At 35.1% G+C, this 22236-nt stretch overlaps 1 protein-coding gene across 1 annotated transcript in view; it reads right to left on the reverse strand.

Moving 5' to 3' along the window:
• The window catches only part of LOC148955957 (uncharacterized), a 197263-nt gene that overhangs the window by 96587 nt on the left and 78440 nt on the right, over positions 1–22236 (reverse strand). The window contains exon 4 of the mRNA XM_089085956.1: positions 15971–17153. Within this exon, the coding sequence (XP_088942082.1) occupies positions 15971–17088 (1118 nt within the window). The 5' untranslated portion in view covers positions 17089–17153. The remainder of the gene's footprint in view (positions 1–15970; positions 17154–22236) is intronic.

Genomic DNA, 22236 nt, shown 5'->3' on the forward strand with positions numbered 1-22236 from the left:
GAAGCAATTAATAAGAAGCATTTAACACGCGTTTATTAACGCAATTGTGCGGTAAAAACGATGAAGACTTCCAACAATCGCCCTTGAAGTACGCTGGTTCTCAAAAAGTGCACGTTTAAAAATATTTTACCCAATTTTCAAATAAGTTTTAGAGTTTTTGGAGAGTAACGACCCAAATATAAAGAAAATCAGATCAATTTAGAAGCAGACATAGCGTATTTGACATACTTGTTCAGAAAATTTAATGGTATTAACTTACAAGGGGGCAGCCTCAGTTAAAAAACAAAGAGTGCAATGTTAGCTTTTCCTGGAAAATGGAAAATTGTAAAGCAAAATTATTAGTCAGCGCGAATTTTTCCAGTTTTCAAACTTGTCAGAGGTAGAATGCCTTAATGAGGATATTCAGACATAGGTTCAATATTTATTTGCGTTGTATGATGACTTTAAAATTGGATTTGAAGGTATTCCGATGACAGACATACCACCATGGATCATCAATCTATCTGATGAAATAAAGTGGAGATCGTGATACAACAAGAGAATCTGCTCCAGCTTAGCAATAGTGAAGAGCTGAAGTGATATTAAAAAGGTATCAAAAGGTTCTGGCTACAGGAAAAAATATCCAAAAGACAAAAAAGAAAATAAAATACAAACTTTCAAAAGAAAAAAAAGAACAGATTGAATATTACAGAATGGGAGATTTATGGCCATTATTAATAAAACTAAAGCCAAACGTTGATAATTTGCTGTCAATCTATCAAGAACATTCTCCCCAACTCCCATTGAAATTATGACTATTTTAGAATTGTCATTGCATAAGTCAAGTTACGTTAATGATGTTTAATTACAATTACTACTACTACTACTACTAACAACTCACCGCTGCAACTAGCCGCCAGAGGCCAAAACAGCTACGCACGCTCCTCCTCTATCCCAATCTATTCAAAGCCTCCCTTTTTACACCCTCCCGCGAAGTTCCCATTTCCCTTAAATATTTATTTATGAAATCCTCCCACCCCAAACAAGGACGGCCTGCTTTCCGTTTAGCCCTAGACGGTTGGCCAAAAAGAACAATCTTCGTCAATCTGTCACCCCTTATCTGCACAACATGGCCTAGCCATCCCAATCTTTCTTTCCTCAACCTTTCTAGAGAGCGGTATTGAACCACATTTTTCGTATAGCCTATTGTTTGACATACGGTCAGTTAGCCGGGTACCCAGAACAATCCGTAAGCAGTTTCTCTGGAAAACATCTAGCAAATCTTCATCCGCTTTTCGGGGCACCCATGCTTCAGAGCCATATTTGACAACTGCCATCACTGTAGCTTCTAATATTCTAATCTTGATTTGCAGACTTATCTTCCTATTCTTCCAAACTTTTTTTAACTGTAAAAAAACACCCTGAGCCTGGGCTATTCTACTTTTGACATCTTCACTGCTCCAACCATCTTTACTAATAATACTACCAAGGTAAGTGAAGCTGTCCACTTGATCAATCTTTTCATTACTCAACTTAACATTTCACTTTCACTTATTCCTAGCCTTAGTGACTAAGTCTTTTTAACATTAATTTTCAAACCTATTCTAGTACCTTGAACTCGCAAAACCTCTAAAACTTCATTCATTTTGCTCACACTTTCATCTAGGATGTTTAAATCATCAGCATAATCTAAGTCCAGGAGACTTTGTCCTCCCCATTCGATTCAGTGGTCTCCCATCCTTTTTATTTGACGGGCCTTATTATCTCATGGGGGGGCAGTTTATAAAAAAGGCCCTCCATCCCACTATCAAAACCCCTGATTTTGAAATCAAGATGTTTTTTAAACTACTTTAGATGTCTAACATAAACTGAATTATTTTCCAAAAAAAAAACTAAAATGCATTTTTGCTACATGCTAAATTTTTTGTTTTTTTTTTTTAATTGAATAATAGACGTGCAATAATCCCCCTTCTGAAAAGAAAGCAAGATATGGCGAACCTTCATTAATACAGGCCACAAGGGCGTCTGTTATCAAATTCGCTGGAAAAATTACACACGATCTGGACCATCCATCGAGCACCCAGCTTATAGTGACAGAGCCCTCTGACCCCCGCGTTAGCTCCATGGCAACTGGAAGGAAGTTGAAAAGGGTTGCCGGATTCCGTGTGATTTTTCTTTACTTGATGATCATTAAAAACGAAATTTTTGTGTTAAATAAGTAGTTTTTGTATCTTTTAAAAGAGCTTTAAGGGGTTTGAGAGACTCAGTTGCCTGATTCCGTGTGGTTTTCCTTTACTTGGTGGTCATTAAAAACGAAATTTTTGTGTTAAATAAGTAGTTTTTGTATCTTTTAAAAGAGCCTTACGGGGATTGAGAGACTCAGTTTTACCTTGTCACAGTTACATTTTCTTGATTTTTCAAAGTTCATTTTGAATTTCTTTCGTTGAAATGCAAGAGTTGGAATATTTCAGTAGTGTTTGGTTGTGGTTTACCTTGTCACAGTTACATTTTCTTGATTTTTCAAAGTTCATTTTGAATTTCTTTCGCTGAAATGTAAGAGTTGGAATATTTCAGTAGTGTTTGGTTGTGTTTTACCTTGTTACAATTACATTTTCTTGATTTTTCAAAGTTCATTTTTAATTTATTTCGTTGAAATTCAAGAATTGGAATATTTAAGTCTTGTCTTGTTGTGTTTCAACTTTTCCCAGTTAAATTTTCTTGATTATTAAAAGTTATAATTTAATTACTTTATCTTATATTATAGAGGTGGACTATTTCAGTAGTGTGTGATTGTGGTTTACCTTGTCACAGTTACATTTTATTGATTTTTCAAAGTTCATTTTGAATTTCTTTCATTGAAATGCAAGAGTTGGAATATTTCAGTAGTGTTTGGTTTTGGTTTACCGTGTCACAGTTACATTTTCTTGATTTTTCAAAGTTCATTTTGAATTTCTTTCGTTGAAATGCAAGAGTTGGAATATTTCAGTAGTGTTTGGTTGTGGTTTACCTTGTCACAGTTACATTTTCTTGATTTTTCAAAGTTCATTTTGAATTGTTTACCTTGTCACAGTTACATTTTCTTTATTTTTCAAAAGTTCATTTTGAATTTCTTTCGTTGAAATGCAAGAGTTGGAATATTTCAGTAGTGTTTGGTTGTGGTTTACCTTGTCACAGTTACATTTCCTTGATTTTTCAAAGTTCATTTGGTTGTGGTTTACCTTGTCACAATTACATTTTCTTGATTTTTCAAAGTTCATTTTGAATTTCTTTCGTTGAAAAGCAAGAGTTGGAATATTTCAGTAGTGTTTGGTTGTGGTTTACCTTGTCACAGTTACATTTTCTTGATTTTTCAAAGTTCAATTTGAATTTCTTTCGCTGAAATGCAAGAGTTGGAATAGTTCAGTAGTGTTTGATTGTGGTTTACCTTGTCACAGTTACATTTTCTTGATTTTTCAAAGTTCATTTTGAATTTCTTTCATTGAAATGCAAGAGTTGGAATATTTCAGTAGTGTGTGGTTGTGGTTTACCTTGTCACAGTTACATTGCCTTGATTTTTCAAAGTTCATTTTGAATTTCTTTCGCTGAAATGCAAGAGTTGGAATATTTCAGTAGTGTTTGGTTGTTGTTTAACTTGTCACAGTTACATTTTCTTGATTTTTATAATTTCATTTTTAATTTCAGTAGTGTTTGGTTGTGGTTTACCTTGTCACAGTTACATTTTCTTTATTTTTCAAAGTTTATTTTTAATTTCTTTCGCTGAAATGCAAGAGTTGGAATATTTCAGTAGTGTTTGGTTGTGGTTTACCTTGTCACAGTTACATTTTCTTGATTTTTCAAAGTTCATTTTGAATTTCTTTCGCTGAAATGCAAGAGTTGGAATATTTCAGTAGTGTTTGGTTGTGGTTGACCTTGTCACAGTTACATTTTCTTGATTTTTCAAAGTTCATTTTGAATTTCTTTCGTTGATATGCAAGAGTTGGAATATTTCAGTTGTGTTTGGTTGTGTTTTACCTTGTCACAGTTACATTTTCTTGATTTTTCAAAGATCATTTTGAATTTCTTTCGCTGAAATGCAAGAGTTGGAATACTTCAGTGTCACAGTTACATTTTCTTGATTTTTCAAAGTTCATTTTGAATTTCTTTCGTTGAAATGCAAGAGTTGGAATATTTCAGTAGTGTTTGGTTGTGTTTTACCTTGTCACAGTTACATTTTCTTGATATTTCAAAGTTCATTTTGGATTTATTTCGTTGAAACGCAAGAGTTGGAAAATTTCAGTGGTGTTAGGCTGTGGTTTAACTTGTCACAGTTACATTTTCTTTATTTTTCACCGTTCATTTCGAATTTCTTTCATTGAAATGCAAGAATTGGAATATTTCAGTAGTGTATGATTATGGTATACCTTGTCACAGTTACATTTTCTTGATTTTTAAAAATTTAATTTTGAATTTCTTTCGATTATTTGAAAGAGTTTGAATATTTCTGTAGTGTTTGGTTGTGGTTTACCTTGTCACAGTTACATTTTCTTGATTTTTCAAAGTTCATTTTGAATTTCTTTCATTGAAATAAAAGAGTTGGAATATTTAAGAAGTGTTTATTTGTGGTTTACCTTGTCACAGTTACATTTTCTTGATTTTTCAAAGTTCATTTGGAATTTCTTTTCTTGAAATGCAAGAGTTGGAATATTTCAGTAGTGTTTGCTTGTTGTTTACCTTGTCACAGTTAAATTTTCTTGATTTTTCAAAGTTCATTTTGAATTTCTTTCGTTGAAATGCAAGAGTTGGAATATTTCAGTAGTGTTTGGTCGTGGTTTACCTTGTCACAGTTACATTTTCTTGATTTTTCAAAGTTCATTTTGAATTTCTTTCGTTGAAATGCAAGAGTTGGAATATTTCAGTAGTGTTTGGTTGTGGTTTACCTTGTCACAGGTACATTTTCTTGATTTTTCAAAGTTCATTTTGAATTTCTTTCGTTGAAATGCAAGAGTTGGAATATTTCAGTAGTGTTTGGTTGTGGTTTACCTTGTCACAGTTACATTTTCTTGATTTTTCAAAGTTCATTTTGAATTTTTTTCGTTGAAATGCAACAGTTGGAATATTTCAGTAGTGTTTGGTTGTGGTTTACTTTGTCACAGCTACATTTTCTTGATTTTTCAAAGTTCATTTTGAATTTCTTTCGTTGAAATGCAAGAGTTGGAATATTTCAGTAGTGTTTGATTGTGGTTTACCTTGTCACAGCTACATTTTCTTGATTTTTCAATGTTCATTTTGAATTTATTTCGTTGAAATTCTAGAGTTGGAATATTTCAGTAGTTTTTGCTTGTGGTTTACCCTGTCACAGTTACATTTTCTTGATTTTTCAAAGTTCATTTTGAATAATTCAAGAAACATGATTAAACACGTTTTTAAACTACATGCTATTTGCATGCCTTTCCTTGGCACCTTTCCAAACGAGCGGGGATTCCCCGCTGGTTCCTACACATTGCAAAAAAGTGAACAGTACGAAAACTCCACATTTTCAACCAGACTGGTTTTTTAGACAACACACCCACAGAGATGACACACACACATAGAAACGAGACATGCACAGACACGACACACAAACAGAGTCATAGTGAGAGAGATATCCAAAAAGTTGGGTTGACCTAGGTTCACTTAGAGTGGCGCGATTTTTCAAAGCTCATTTTGAATTTCTTTCGTTGAAATGCAAGAGTTGGAATATTTCAGTAGTGTTTGGTTGTGGTTTACCTTGTCACAGTTACATTTTCTTGATTTTTCAAAGTTCATTTTGAATTTCTTTCATTCAAATGCAAGAGTTGGAATATTTCAGTAGTGTTTGGTTGTGGTTTACCTTGTCACAGTTACATTTTCTTGATTTTTCAAAGTTCATTTTGAATTTCTTTCGTTGAAATGCAAGAGTTGGAATATTTCAGTAGTGTTTGGTTGTGGTTTACCTTGTCACAGTTACATTTTCTTGATTTTTGAATGTTTATTTTGATTTTATTTCGTTGAAATGCAAGAGTTGGAATATTTCAGTAGTGTTTCGTTGTGGTTTACCTTATCACAGTTACATTTTCATGATTTTTCAAATTTCATTTTGTATTTTTTTTCGTTGAAATGCAAGAGTTAGAATATTTCAGTAGTGTTTGGTTGTGGTTTACCTTGTCACAGCTACATTTTCTTGATTTTTCAAAGTTCATTTTGAATTTCTTTCGTTGAAATGCAAGAGTTGGAATATTTCAGTAGTGTTTGATTGTGGTTTACCTTTCCTGTGCTCCTTAAGACAAAGTCCATCAAAATAATCCATATAAAGGGGGATAGAACACAACCCTGCTTAACTCCTGATTTAATATAAAACCAGCTGCTGACCTCATTTCCTACCTTAACCGCAGCAGTGTTATTCTCGTACATAGCACAATTACACTGCGAATATTATCATATTAGGCTACAGTGTAATAAAAAGTGCAATACAAATTCGTGTAATAATTAACTATTTAATAAACATAACACAACAAAATAATTTTTTTTTTATTTTACTGCTCCGAAAAGGGTATTTCCTAAATAAGATAAGTGAGAATTCATTTGTTTATCGTGCTACGAGCAGATGTAAAAACAAGACAAGTTGGAAGGAATTCCTTTTTTAACGGGCCAACCTTACTTTTTGACATTTACTCACAGCATAATATACTAATTAATTAGCCAATCAATTATCACTATCTTTTTCGAAAACTGTTAATCTGTGGCTTGAACTCATCCACAAAAAAAAAAAAAAAAAAAAAAAAAAAGCGATATTAAATCTTATCTTCACATTTCTGTTGAGTTTTGGGAATATGGTAGAAGCTTTGCATTAAGGAGTCCATCGGAACCAGCAAAATTTTGAAAGTGGTCTATGAGAAAAACAAGTTTGAGAATCTCTAGTAGAGCAGAATACAGCCTTCAAGGACGGAAAGGAATTAGATCTGTAAGTCAATATGATGAGCAATTAGCTAAATTATGCTTAAAACAAAATTTGCCTTAACACCCTCCCCTCTGTCTGTGTCTTTGTCTCCCTCCCTCTCTTTCTGGAAAGGTCACAAGAAAAAGGACAACATGTATAGTCTATCTATATTAATAAACTTCGTAACTGATTAATATATATTAATCGCTATATCAAATAACTTTTAAATAAGGACTGGACAAAAAAAGGGTATAGTTGGAAAAGTCACCAGAAAATTGGGAGAGGTTTTTTTAACTGGGCATTGCAAGTGAATTAAAACTACCGCGTCTTAAAAAAAATAAAATTTTAATTCGCACAAGTATCTACAATGCCATTTTTTTCCAAAACTAGCTTTTTTAGAACCTAAACATCCCCGTTGTTACTCAAGGTGATAGAAAAAAAAAAAAAAAAAAAAAAAAACACTTGTCCGTTTAGCAACCTTCGGAAAAGACTGAGAAATGAGAAATAAATAAACATCCTAGTTTGAGCAAAGGTTACACCGTTTCACATGTGAAAATTGTGAAAAAACATAAAAAATTAAAAAAAAACCAGCCATGTAGTCCGTCTCGCCTAATCCAATAATAATAATAATAAAAAAAAAGAAAGTGAAAACTAGTCACGACCCATCGTTCTTCATATTGGTCCCTTTCTCAATCTCAAGAAGCCAAATCAGTGTCCAGTATATGATAATAAATTATCTCCAGGATGCCTTGTCTCAATATAAGCTAATCTCCTTTGAAAGACTATTCCCTGGTGTATTGTCCAGTAACTACCAAAGAGGAAGAAGAAAACTTAATACACAAACAGAGGCTCTTTCTCCAATCAGCTTATATTACTCAAGGAATTCTTCTTGTTTAAGTAGCATGACACCTAATCGCGTTAGTCTTCCCAAGACACTGGGAAAAGTGGAAACTCGCCAAAAACAGAAGTGTTTAGCAAGCAAAATAAAGACTAAGCTTAGTCTCCAGTCACAACCAAAAGAAGATAAAGGAGGAATACATTTAATGCACAGACGGGGATTGATTCTCTATCGGGTTATATTTATTCTGGGTTGGTAACTCGCCATTTTACAGTTAGATTTGCACTGAAGCCTCTGTTCCAAAGAAGAAAGCGCCAGGAGCTGTTGAACCGAGCAACAAGGATACAATGGCTAGTATTTTATTCCAAGCCATTTTAATCCCTAATATTAGCTGCGTTTTTTTTCGAAGTTCCGTGTTTCATGGTTCATGTTCCAAGTTTCATGTTCTAGCCCAAAAACGCAGTTTTTGTCGCTTTCGTGTTCTCTGTCCATGTTCCTGGTTGAACGTCTAAAAACGCATTTTAAGAAAAGTGGCAAAATATTCAAAACTGTGGAAACATGTGGAAAAATTCTGAGCTTTTTTACTTGCCTGTTTTCTTGTACACATATGTTTCACCTTGGCCTCTATTCAAAAACGCATATTCAGCAGAATCTATGTCCATTTTCTTCCCTTCCATCTTATCCTTTCTTTTGTCATCTACAGATAACTTTTTTCTATCTGGATAGGGACCAATCGAACACGCAACACGCACAAAGAGCAAGTTCCAAGTTTGAGGAAACAGACAGTCGAAGAGGCAACATGATGTTTCGCGTTTCGAAAAAAGACTAAGTTTTTTAAAAACATGCTTTTAGGTGTTTTGTCTAAAACGCAAAAAGGCCAAAACACGATTAAACCACGGAACCAACCACCCAAAAAAAACGCCACTATTATAGCTAATAATAAAACGTTAGAAATTTGAGAAATCAGGTCATTGAAATCGCCAAGTCCCCTGAAAGCTGTCTCCAGAAGCGCGTGTCACAAGAGCTTTCAGCCGTAGCAGTGACTTTGGAATGAAGTATGTAGCATGGCTTTGTCCAGGAAAGCAAATCTACAGACATGAGATATTTATTCCAAGAAACTGCCATTAAAAGCCCCGAAGGGTAAAATTTGAACTCAGGGTTAAAAACAAAAACGGGGCAAAAACATCAAGAAAATCTAAAAAAAATGATACACTTAGAAATGCCAAACACTGAAAAAGAAACGAATTGTCTGGATGAGTAAATAAATTTCATAAACATTCGTTTTATCAAATTCGTCAAAAGAAATGTAAATATACACACGGGTCATAACCAAATAAACTTAGCAAACACAATAAAAATATGTATAAATAAGAAATTGAAAGGGACATTAAAAACGTGGAAATATACAGACAACGCTTATACATATAATAAAGAGAGAAACTAGCGAAATATTTTATTAATTGTTTTCGTAACGTAGGGGAGGACAGTTTATTTCCATATTTGGAGGTACGGCAGCAAACACTGGAAAAGGTAGGAACGGGCTGAGAAACAGCCCGAGCCAGACAGAATCTGGGTAGAAGGTGTGAGCATGATTTATGAATGACAGAAGGAAACTCAAGCGCTTGGTTGAAGAACTGATCCAGACCAGTATTGCCGGATATTTGGTTTAAAGTTGCGCCACTATAAAAGTGAAAATGCGCCGAAAGCTCCATTTTTCTAGTGACAATGCGCCGAATGAAAGATTTCCCACCTCCCCAAAAAATGTACTGATTTGAAAAAATTCATGCGCAAACGCCTCAAAAAAGTGCCAAAATGGCGCAAATGCACCCCATCTGGCCACTCTGATCCAGATCACTCCATCGGAACTTACATGGATTCTTCCATCCATGGGACAAAAGGCAAAAAAACAAAAAAAAAACACATAAGCGACTCCTCATGTGAGACTGGAAATTTTTTCTAACAAAAAGTCAGCTTTTCCTGGAGTACTGCAGAAACACAATAGAAAAGGCTACGCACTGAGTAGCTTGAATCCAAAGTAAGGACTGAGCAGAAAGAGCTAGCAGTCCTTTATTATTGACACAAAAAGAACATTTGAACTCTTCAATTTTCGAGGTGCTTAGTCTAGAAGATGTCGGGGGAATACGGGAAGCTAGAGTAAGAGGTCATAGACTGAAAAACGTAAACTAGAATTGATTTACCAGAAAAGACATCAATCTTTTGCTGTGCTACCAATGAAAGGCTCGTTCCAAATGCTGTTTAACGCCCCAAAAGAAGCAGAAGATATGTCTAATAGATTGTGCGTTGTAATCCCTTAAACGAACTGTTTGACCAGAGGAATGAAATGTGACTGTTGACTAGAATCAAAACACTATAAATCATTATTATTCTTTCGTACGATAATTTGGTAAAGATGGCTGGACTGCCATAAATTTGGATCAAATTAGTCAGAGAGCTGTCTTAGTACGTTGGGTAGTATCTTTTTGCGCACAACTCTTTACACTGCTAGACCCCATTTCCCTTATGCTGGCGTTCAAGACATAGAGACAATATTACCACCACATTATAAACATTTAACAGCGTAACAGAAAACCCTGCTGTAGATGTTTGAAGCTCCTATCTGCAAAAATGTGAAATTTTGTATTTTTTTGCCAGAAGAAAGAACACGGATGCGTGTTTCTTTGTTGTTTTTGTCAGGGGTGATTGTACCGATCCAGTAGTCCTAGAATATCATGAGAGGGCTCATTCAAACTGAAATTAAAAGTTCTAGTGTCCTTTTTAAGTGACCAAAAAATTGGAGAGCAACTTGGCCCCCTCCCATGCTCATTTTTCCCCAAAGTCACCCAATCAAAATTTTGAGATAGCCATTTTGTTCAGCATAGTCGAAAAGCATAATAATTGTGTCTTTGAGGACGACTTAATTCCCCGCAATCCCCAGGGGGAATGGCTGCAAGTTATGAACTTTGTCCATTATTTACATATAGTATTTGTTATTGGGAAGTATACAGACGTTTTCAGGAGGGATTTTTTCTGGGTGGGAGGGGGTCGGAGGAGGAAGTTACGTGATCTTTCCGTGATCTTTTACGTGAGGATCTTTCCATGGAGGATGATTCCTTGGGGGAAGGAACATTTCTATGAAGGGGGCGCCAGATTTCCCAGCATTATTTAAAAAAACGATCAGAAATTAAATAAAAAAACAATTTTTTTCAACTGAAAGTAAGGAGCAACCTTAAAACTTAAAACGAACAGACATTATTACGTGTATGAGGGGGTTCGCCCCCTAGTCAATACCTCACTCTTTACGCTGAAGTTTTTTTTAGTACTTTCAAAAGAGCTATCTATTCTTAATAAACGGCCTTTGTGATTCAGGGATTTGTGATTCGAAAAAAATTCGAACTTTAGCGTAAAGAGCGAGGTAACGACAAGGGGGCAAACCCCCTCATATACATAATAATTTCTGTTCGTTTTAATTTTTAATGTTGCTCCTTACTTTCAGTTGAAAAAACTTAAACCGGAACTTGTGTAGAATCGGTAAGTATGCGATAAAACCCGCATTGAAAAAGACCGAGTTACATCAAAAACAGGTTTTCTCTGCCTTGTGAGGTGTTGCTCACTCCGTGACAAAGATTTAAACTTTAGTTTTTTGGAGTTGAAGGGGCAAAAAAAGATATCTAGGTTGGGTTAGGTTAGGTTACGTATTTAATATGTGCTATGCTTTATCCCCAACCCCTCCCTAATGTGCAAATATATAGCCCAATTTTTTTATGAACTATTATATTTTCATCCGATTGTGTTCTATTTCATTACCATTAATGAAAATTCACTTCTCGCGTACTTACCGGATTCTAAACAGGTACCAGTAAACTTTTTGCTAGTTAAGAATAATAATCTTCAGTTCTATATTTAAAGATCCAATGAAATAATTACCAGATCAGAAACACAACCAACTTGAACTGCCACAGTTTTCTTGCTTAAGTAGCATGACCACCTAATTACGTTAGTCTTTCTAAGACACTGGAGAAGATGGAAACTTGCCAAAAAGGAAAGTGTTTAGTAAGCGAAATGGAAACTTAGCTTTCAATAGATGCACAGGACAGAAAGCGACAAGGGGACATTCGCTAGGTTAAATTTACGATGGATATTTGCCTTGCTCAATGTACATATATTGATCCGCGTGATTGACTAAATCGAACTTTAAGTAACTCAAACAGCCTCCCATTCTTTTAAGCCAAGTAACTTGCCAGAAAACACATTAGATTCTGGAAAGGAAAGCTCTAAAAGCCTAAAAATGAAGATTCCAATAAGTATTTATGGAATTAAAGCCTGCTACTAAATAGACCTATTCTAAGTCAGAATAAGAAACTTTTATCAGTTTTGATTTCAGCTAAATATTAAAGCCAAGAATTGAAACGAGTATGTTTATCTTTTTTAGGGGAACTGAAAGACCTTTGGAACACGAAGGGACCTATGACACTACTTTAAAGTACATCAATATAAAATTTTGTGTTAACAAACTGAAACCCCACGAAAATGGCGACGGCACTGATGTGTCTTTTTTTCCGGTGTCGTCCCTTAGCAGGGAACTCCTCCAGTGAATGTAGGTTCGGTGAAAATAAACAACGGTATCGTATATCTATATACTTACTTAATGGGGCAGTCATTTTTCACTTTTTTGAAGAACAAAATAAAACTATCCCTGAACAGCAGCTGACCAGTTGATTATTAAGCTTGGGGAGTCTAAAGGAGCCATCAAAAGATACTTCAAGCTTGTGGTGGGTTAATACCAAAAAACGGCTGACAACTGTTTCTTAAGAAAACAGTTTCTTAAGAACCTTATATAAGTTTCTTTTGTACCTTATTTAAGAAAAAAGCTCCAAAACAAGAATGTTAATCTATTTCAGAATCTTAACTAGTCAAGAATAATTTGGTTGACATCTAATACGTTGACCCTGGAGATTTCTTTATAAGAAGTAAATTTCCAGCCAGTTGAAACCATAACAACATCTTGTCTCATATAAAGATGAATAGACCCACTTAGCAGATCAACAAATAAAATAGAAGCGGGACAAGGCTGTAAATAGGGCCAGCCTATTTACTAATAGAATAGTGGGCGTGGCCACAAGGAGGAACGATGGAGGGAAAGTATAGTCTTTAATACCTTACGGGGAAAAGAGAATATTCGAACAACAGCATAGGCTACTTTTGTACAGTCTACGACACAATTTAGTTTTGTTATTTACTATGTTATATTATCTTGTTTATTTTTCTTGACAGCCGGTTGATCATGGTTTTCCCATTAAATCACTTTATTAGTGAGTAACGCCGTACCCAGGGTTTTTGCTCGGAAGGGGAACACAAAGAACTTTTAAAAATCCATCAAAATGTATTTGCATTTTTGTTACGTTTTTATGAGTCGAACAAATATTTTGGAGGGCCGGGGGTTCAAACCCCCCTAACCCCCTCCTAGATATGGCCTTGTTGGTGAGAGAAAAATACAAAACTTTCACAGGGAAAAAACAACGTTAAAAGGGCGTAAGACCTTCCTCAAAGGATTGGTTATCCGAGGATCAGTTATCCAAATAAGCGTAGACCGCAACAAACATAGTACAAATGGCGCGTGAGTTGCAACAATCAAGATAACTGGCAGGATTAGAACAAAAACCAACCAGAAAAAATTTTGAAGGAGGGGGAAGGAAGGGGGGTATTTCGAAAGGAAACTATTTTCACCCAAAAAGTTTTAATTCCCCCCCTCCAAGACTATAGTATATTTTTGGTCTTCCAAAGGGAAAGAGAAGATATAACTTGTCGAAAGAAGTTCTCGAAACATTCATTCTACTTCAGGTTTCCGCAGATTTTTTCGAAGATGTTTAGAAAATACAAGGAAAGAATCAAAGTCATTATTTCATTCTTTATTTGCTTAGAGTTTCTTTTCGAGCGTAAATATATAGCCTCATTTCTATCACATGGGTCCAACAAGTGGTCCCTCTAATTGTGGTAAATTAATTTAGAAAGTTTTGTACCAACCTTGCAGTGACTCTAGCTTTCACAAAGTTATACAATCAAGCTCAATAAGCCCGCTTCTTCATGTCAATGTGACTATAGATAGAGGCTTTTAGAGAGGAATAATTCTGATGACCCTTTTCTCTCTTGCCCAATCACCCTATTCATGTATAATTAAACGAGCAATAATTAGGCTATATATCTGTAATTTTTATTCAGAAACTGCAATACGATTTTTCTTCTGAAAATTGTATGCTACCATTTCTTGGGGTATAAAAAAATGATCTAGCTAGGTCGCGATTTTGGGAAAACAGGTTTGCCCTCCCAGTTCCCTTAATATTTTATTTATGCCTCCCAGCTCCCTTACTTAACTTTATACGTTCACAAGGAAGTTCCATAAAAATAAGGATTGATACTTCAAAGAGAGAAACACATTTAGGCTATTGAATTAAGCTTCTTGTTATGGCCACTTTGACAATTTATTTTCTAAAATTTTGACGAAACCTATTTTCAGCAATCGACACATAACCAAACAAAAGATCCTAATTATTAGGTTATTACTGCGTTTTAATTTCTAAAACAGTTGTATAACTTCCGAATCTCTTTTCTGTGTTCTTTATTTTGTATAGCTAGTGGATTTGGCAACTGAACAGCTCACATGTTGACTTTTTCTTTTATCAAATCACTCTTATCAATTCTGATAAATCAAGTCTGTGGAATCCAATTATGTATTTATCTTTAATTGGCAATAGAGTGCGTATCTGGGCACTGAGAATGTTGATGATTTTTTGATAGTTCAGTAAAGCGGATTCGACATGGGGGGAGGAATCATCAAATATTAAACACTCCCTTGACATAAAATGTTTTCGGTACTTATATATTATAGCGACCACACTCAAGAAGTTTGATTTGATCTGTCTGCGTAAAACCTGTTTGTCTGTCTGCATTTGGAGACAATTAGCTTAGGCATTGTGAGATAAACAACTATATAGGTATATTTTAATTAGATATTTAACATATAGAGTTGGTATTTTGGTTAGGTATTTAATATAACGCGTTCTGGGCGGCCTGCTTTCCATAATTCTTTATTGTAGTTTCCATAATTTCGTTACTAAAATATTATATTTTTTCATATTAAGGTACATTTCATTAGGATTAACCTAACTTCACTTCTTGAATGGGGTCGCTATAATATATAATTAGCCTACCACCTTTTCCTGTTAAAAACCTACTTATATTTATCTTTGCTGTATGCTTATATATCTACCCATATAAGATACCTTGCATATACATAAACGTTAAAAAGCTTGCCCTCTATCTCCGCTCCCCTGTGCACGTCTCGTACAAATAATGAACATCTTAGTAATTAATCCAGTGTTCGGTTTTCTGTTGGGTAAAAATTCGGTTTATATCCTTCCTTTATAAATAAATATTGGTAATATTGAGTATACTATAATATTAGGAAAAAATTAGTAGCTCAATTTATTATTTAAAAACAAACAAAAGGAAAATCAACCAGTGGACCCATTAGGCATATTCAGACCGAAAAATATAATTTTTCTAAGATTAATTATTTTGTTGTTTCATGATTATGTTTTTAGGGTCGTACCACATTTTTATCAGTATTGCCACGTTGGAAAGATAAAATAAATAATCAGAACTAGTTCGTTCAATGTTTCCCATTTGTTCATTCCCAAAGACAAATGCACAGGCAGTACCAGATAAAGTACGATTGGACCCAATCGGGCCCATTATTTGGAAGGGTCCGCGTTACCATCAAAATGAACAAAAAAAACTTTTTTTTTACCCTTACTAATATTTTGTATAGATCGTCTGCTGACTGAAATTAGACGTCCCTAAGGTTGAAAGACTTCAGCATACATAGGAGGAGCTTCAAAATGCCGTTTGTCTCTTGACAAATCAGCTGATTCCTAGCTTTTAGAGAAAGCGGTTCCCGTTTCACAGCTGTAAGAAGTTGTTTGTTTTCCGGTGTAAAAAAAAAAACGATCTGGATAGGTTAACATTTTCAACAGACACAGAAACCTATTTAGTTCTCTTTTCCTAAACGACAAGAAGTGATACTATGAAGCAGTAATTTTCAACATCATATAAAATTCCAGAAATTTCTCCAACTACCCCTTAAGCTGTTGACAAAAAACTGGATCGAAACAAAAAGACAGGTGAAACAGATCAAATAAAACAAAAAAAGGAGCAACACAAACAAAACCTTAGATTGGGAACAAACAACAAAAAGCATGACAAAATCAAACCCATAGCGACAAAACAAAAATATTGAAACATAAATCTGCTTACAATATCGGTGATAGAAATCCGCACGATGGGAGAGGGCAGCAACCTTCAAGTTATCATTGCTAGATCCTAAGTCCTCTTTCGATTTCAATCTCACGGGTGGTGCGGAGACAATCAATCTTATCCCTAAGCCAGATGATACAATATGATCTATTGCAACGGCTAGTTCTTCTACAGTTTCATAAGGCAACAAATACAAGGGAGGGTCATTATTACTCGATGGTTTATCCTCTTTCACCACATCATCACAAGACGAGTTTCTAGAACTTAATCGTTCTCTACTAGAAGCACTTTGGTTATGGGAATACGAAGGTGATTTATGCAGAAGATCATCGCCAACAGATGCCTCCATGGAACGTGATCTTCCCATTTTATCTTTTTTTGATTCTTTCTTTTTACACCTTTCTTCTGATCGTGACCGTTTCTTCGGATCAGCAACCCCTGGCAGTTTATCAGAGTTTCTTTTAGCTGACAATGAATAGGCTTGTAGTATCACAGCTGTACTAGTTGAGGGTATTGGCGTTTTTATTTGAGGGGAAGGAGGTGAAAAAGTTTTTAGGTTTATGGCCTCAGTTCTACAAGGTGATGACGGTTCTGATTTGGACCTTCTTGTAATTAACTTTATTGGTTTTGACAAAGAATTTTGTCCCATGTCGAACGGTTCAAGCCTACATCTTATTCTTGACAGTTCTCGTTCAATCCGTTCTAATTCCATCAAAAGTCCTTGTCTCAGTCTTTTTTCCATGGTCCTAAAATCCTCGCTCACTCTTTGAGAGTAGTCATGAACAGTTTCCCTTAGACTGTAGATTTGATTGGTTAAGGAAACGTTAATCTTCCTCAATTCACCACTAAGCCTCCGCAGAGCTCTCAGGACTAAAATCAGGTCCTCACTTCCCTCTACAGGAGCCACATCAGTTTCTAGCCCGGCTTCGTTAAACTGTTTTGAGCTTGAACTTTCTTGGCCCGAATGCATTTTCCGTTTCATAAATAAAAAATCTACTCCCTTTTCAAGATGGACGACAAATCCCATCGCCTGGAAAAGTTTGGTTCCCTTCACATATTAGCTACCTCATTTTATACAGAATTGTATGCACCCTGAAAATAAATTATGTAGAATAATATTATATAGAAAATAATAAATTATTATTTCTTAAAAGAATTCCACTCACTTGTCACAAAATAGTGTATCTATCATTTCTTCAAAACTTAAAAATGGCAAAGATAATTGCAACGCTAAAGCCAAGGGGTGATGGAGAGGTGTTTCTTCATGCTTTTTCACCTTCTTTTAAAGGCCCATTCACAATAACATTTCTACTAATACCGATATTTAGCTAGCGCTAATTTGAGCCACTAAGAATTTTATATAGGGTCTTTTAAACAATTAGAATCTTCCTAGCTGCGTGTAGGTAAAGTCGATTCTAATTCTATCTTTATATTGATATCTGAAAGATGATCAGTAAATTGTTTTAAAGAAATCTTAGTTGACTATATATAGTAATTATATTTATAATGTGCATAATAAAGTACATAATAAGTATTTAACTCAGTATACATAATAATTGAAAATAGAAATAATTAATAGTTTCTAATCAATAATTGATTGAGAGGCTAAACAAAAAAAGTTTATGCAAAACATTTCACATTTTAATGTGATAGTTTCAAGCTGAGTAATGCACTTTTTTTCTGCAACTTTTCCAAAAATCAATAAATTTCTCAATAAACAGACGTCAATAAAACGTCAAGTAGCTAGCGCTAATTTGAGCCACTAAGAATTTTATATAGGGTCTTTTAAACAATTAGAAAATTCTGATATAAATCTGATTGGCTCAAATTAAGGCTCATTCACAATAATCGTTTACTGATTCCGAAATTTAGTAGCAAGAATTGTAACCAATCAGATTTTCCCCAGAAAAAAACTAATTCGCTGAAAAAATCTGATAGGCTCAAATTAGCGGCTGCTAAATCTCGGTATTAGTAAAACCTCAATTGTGAATTTAGTGTTAGCCTAATTTTGGAGTTAGCAAAATCTTACTGTGAATGACTAAGAAATTTTTTTAAAGATAAATTATGAGCAGTTTCTAAAGACAAAATGAACGAAAATTCTCGGATTGGGCTGTCCCCCCCCCCCGCTATTTTCAGATCATGTTGAAAACGTCTCTTATCGACTGCAACATATAGGAATGGTATGTTTGGAACTTTGATTTCAAAAAACATTATGAGATGACGACATAGTCAATACAGAACAATATTCTACACAATAAATATACATAATACAATATTCAGTCTCCGCGATTGATTTACAATATTTGTCTGAACTCTTCAAAAGAAGGTATAATGTCAAGAGGAAAGTCTATCTGATGATTTCACTCCTCAACAAAGATCTTGACAGTTCAAAGTCAAGAATAATGTGCTTATATTTTATAAATTTATTTAGTTATTTACTATAATGTTTGTATTTATTAGTTATTATTATCTTATATTTATTAATTTACTGTTCGATTAATATCTAATTTAATTTATCTAGGGCTTTATCTAGCTCATATATAGTTACCTGATTACTAACTTTCAATTTATAACTTTATTTATAGAGTTATTAATATTTACAAATTAGCTGAAATGCGAGTTAAGCTAAAAGCTCAGAAACAGAAAGCCAAGAAGGTTTCCAAACAATTTGACAGCTACAAATTGAAGGATCGATATACACGCAGAGGTTTCTGCATATCTCTGCAAAAGAAATTCGAAGCCTTAAACACACTTGACGATGTCACAAACGTGCAACGTATCTGGGCCTCAATCGAGAAAACGTACAATGAGGTGGCCGAGACAACAATCGGATTCAAGAAAAGAAAGAAAGAAGAGTGGATATCTGATAGCACCTGGGGATACATAAAGAAACGAGAGGATACCAAAACAGCTATCCTGAGTTCATCGAGCCCTGAACAGAAAGAACACTTACAGCTCCGCTATAATGAGAAAGATAAAGCTGTCAAGAGAAGTGCAAGAAAACACAAGAGAAAAATGATTGAGGAGAAAGCGGCATGTGCTGAAGATGCTGCCAAAAAAGGGGAATCGAAAACGGTATATCGTTTGACAAATGAGATAGTCGGTAAGAAAGCAAACCGGTCGTCTTTGATAAAAGACGAGAATGGAGAGCTAGTCTCTGACCCCCAGAAAGTTGATGAAAGATGGGCGTCTCATTTCGAGAAAATCTTGACCCCGACTTAACGACCGAAAAAATAGTACCTGACACACCGTTTTTACAAATTGACGTAAGTGCTGACCCTCCTAGCACCGATGAAGTAATAATAGCAACAAAAAAGCTAAAAAATGGGAGTGCACCAGGAGTCAATGGAATCACAGCAGAAATAATAAAGGTATCCCTTCGATTCTGTATTACTATATGGACCACCCTTCTAGTGAGAATCTGGAATAGCGAGAAGATCCCAGTCGACTGGACTAGAGGAATTTTAGTTAGACTCTTCAAGAAGGGAGAAGCCCTAATATATGGCAATTGGAGAGGTATCAATATAAACGTCGGTTCCTAGTAAACTATTAGCCACAGTCATACTGCATTGCTTAAGAGCAGCCCTTGACTCGCACCTCAGAGAAGAGCAGCATGGATTCCAGCCTGGTAGATCCTGTTCCGATCTAATTTTCATCCTCAGACTAATGGTGGAGGAGTTTAAAGAATGGAACACAAAGTTCTACCTACTGTTCATTGATTTTGAAAAAGTGTTTGACTCTATTGACCGAGATATTTTATGGAAAATCTTAAAGTATTATAGAGTACCTGAAAAACTAGTTAAAATGATAATAGCCCTCTATGAAGATAGTGAATGCTGTGTTTGAACCGGAAACGGGGAGACGCGGTTCTTCAGGATGTCTGGTGTTAAACAGGGATGCGTTCTATCTCCCTTTCTGTTTGTAATCATAATGGATTACGTTCTACGGCAGTCATCAGGTTCTGAAGTAATGATTAGCAGCAGTCAGATCTCAGATCTCGGCTTCGCAGATGACGTAGTCCTCCTAGATGAGGCGAAACTACGACTGCAGCTGCTACTTGACACTATAACTGATAGGGCCAAGAAAGTGGGACTGACCGTAAACGTGGATAAGTCAAAGAGTATGGCCAAATCTAACTCACCGCTGAGGCTGAGATGCAAGGATAATGATACTCAACAAGTCCAGGAATTCAGATATCTCGGGAGTTGGATTGAACATGATGGTGAAATCATGAAAGAAATAAAAAGGAGAATAGGACAAGCAACTCGAGCTTTCAACAAACTGAAACCAATTTGGGTTAGTAGTAAATATTCACGATGCTTAAAACTACGTCTTCCAAACAGCAATGTGACGTCCATTCTCGTTTACGGTAGCGAGTGCTGGAAACTAAATATACAGCTGGAAAAGCGTGTCCAAGCGTTTGAGAATATGTGCCTTAGAAGACTCCTGAACATACCGTGGCAGGAGAAGGTCACGAATATAGAAGTTCGTCAACGAACAGTTCAGCCTCTTATTACCGATTTCCTGAAGCGAAGGAGATGGACCTACCTTGATTACGTCCTTCGAATGCCTGAGGACCGACTTCCAAGAACCGTATACGAGTGGCGCCCAGAGGGGAGGCGTAGAAGAGGTCGACCGGAATATACCTTGAGACGACAGTTCGACCGAGAACTGAGGACAGCAGAGCTGTCACTCTGACCGCAATTTGAGGACGTCACTGCAGCAGCTCCACTCCGAGACGTCTTGCGAGGCTTTGTAGACGCCCTATGTGCCACACCTGGCCCTGGAGAAACTAAGGTCTAAGGTAAGGTAATATTTACAAAGTCAAGCTTTTGCGATGACTCATTTAGCCTTTCGAGATCATATTATTCAATTGGCCGTAAAATAGCGTGGTAAAATTAAAGCTTTGAATGAAATTTATGTTTATAACATTTTTGACAATCAAAAAATTAAAAAAAGTAAGAAAACAAAATAACAGAGGATTTTCAATAAAACCAAATGGCAAAGCTAATAGCATAAACAAATGGACTTTAGAGACCAGAAACACAAAAGAAAATTATGTAAACAAATATACAGATATAAAAATAAACTGTGGGAAAACAAACTTTCCTATTAAATACAAAACAAGGGATAACTTTTTTTCGAAGAAAATAATGACTTCCATGGCATGGACACACTATTTTGGGAATAGACACCTATCTATATATAGCCACGTGTTTTAAAGTACCCAGACTATTAAAATTAAGACGTTTTTGGTTGGTCCATGGACCCATCTTGGATCCATTCATATCTGCAAAACGTATATTTTGTAAGAATTTTCTTTAGGTTTTAAATTTTTTTTCAAGTTTCTATGGTATATGTTCAACATTATAGACAACCATGAAAATAACTAACAAAAACTAATCATTTAAACCTCATACCACTTTTCGTCTTTAATTCCCAAAGAGAACTATAAAGCTACAAATCCTTAAGTTTTTGTGGTTCCACATTTTTTTTTAGCAGATTTTCAGTCCATGTTTTTTTTTTTTTTTTTTTTTTTTTTTTTTTTATAGATTTGGTACCTGCTTCTACGATTTTTACTATTTGTCCAAGATATATATATATTGTTGTGCAAGTTTGCATTGAATCAACTCAAACAATCGGATTTGATTTTCACTGCCCATGGTAATTTAAAAAGACCTAATTTTGTCGATTAATATGGCCTTACTATTATTTCTTACTCGGTACAAGATGTTAAGCAAACCCTTTAATTTTACAAGTATACAAACAGTTCGTGGTAACAAACTGTAAGGAAGGAGCGATGCGGCTCAATAGTAACTGAAACCAAAAGAAACAGAGTCTTTATAACAATAGATATATCAAAAGAATCGAATTTTGATGCTTATTAAAAATATATAAAACTGATCAAGCTTAATGTAGTTCATCAAAAATTACAAGCCTGAGAAAATTTGTCCATTTTTTTTAAAAAGGGGGGAAACACCACCAAAACACCAAGTGATCTTAATGAAAATCACACCATCAGACTCCACGTCTCAGGGAACCCTACTGTGAAGGGTTCAAGCTGCTATGTACAAAAATGTGGAATTTAGCGTTTTTGGCCAGAAGAAAGATCACGGGTGTGTGTTTATGTGTTTTTTCGTTGTTTTTTTTTAGTGTGATCGCATCGAACAAGCGA

Source organism: Artemia sp. Qi Xiang Cuo, chromosome 1 (assembly GCF_049724085.1).
Source record: "Artemia sp. Qi Xiang Cuo chromosome 1, ASM4972408v1, whole genome shotgun sequence".
NCBI lineage: Eukaryota > Metazoa > Arthropoda > Branchiopoda > Anostraca > Artemiidae > Artemia > Artemia sp. Qi Xiang Cuo.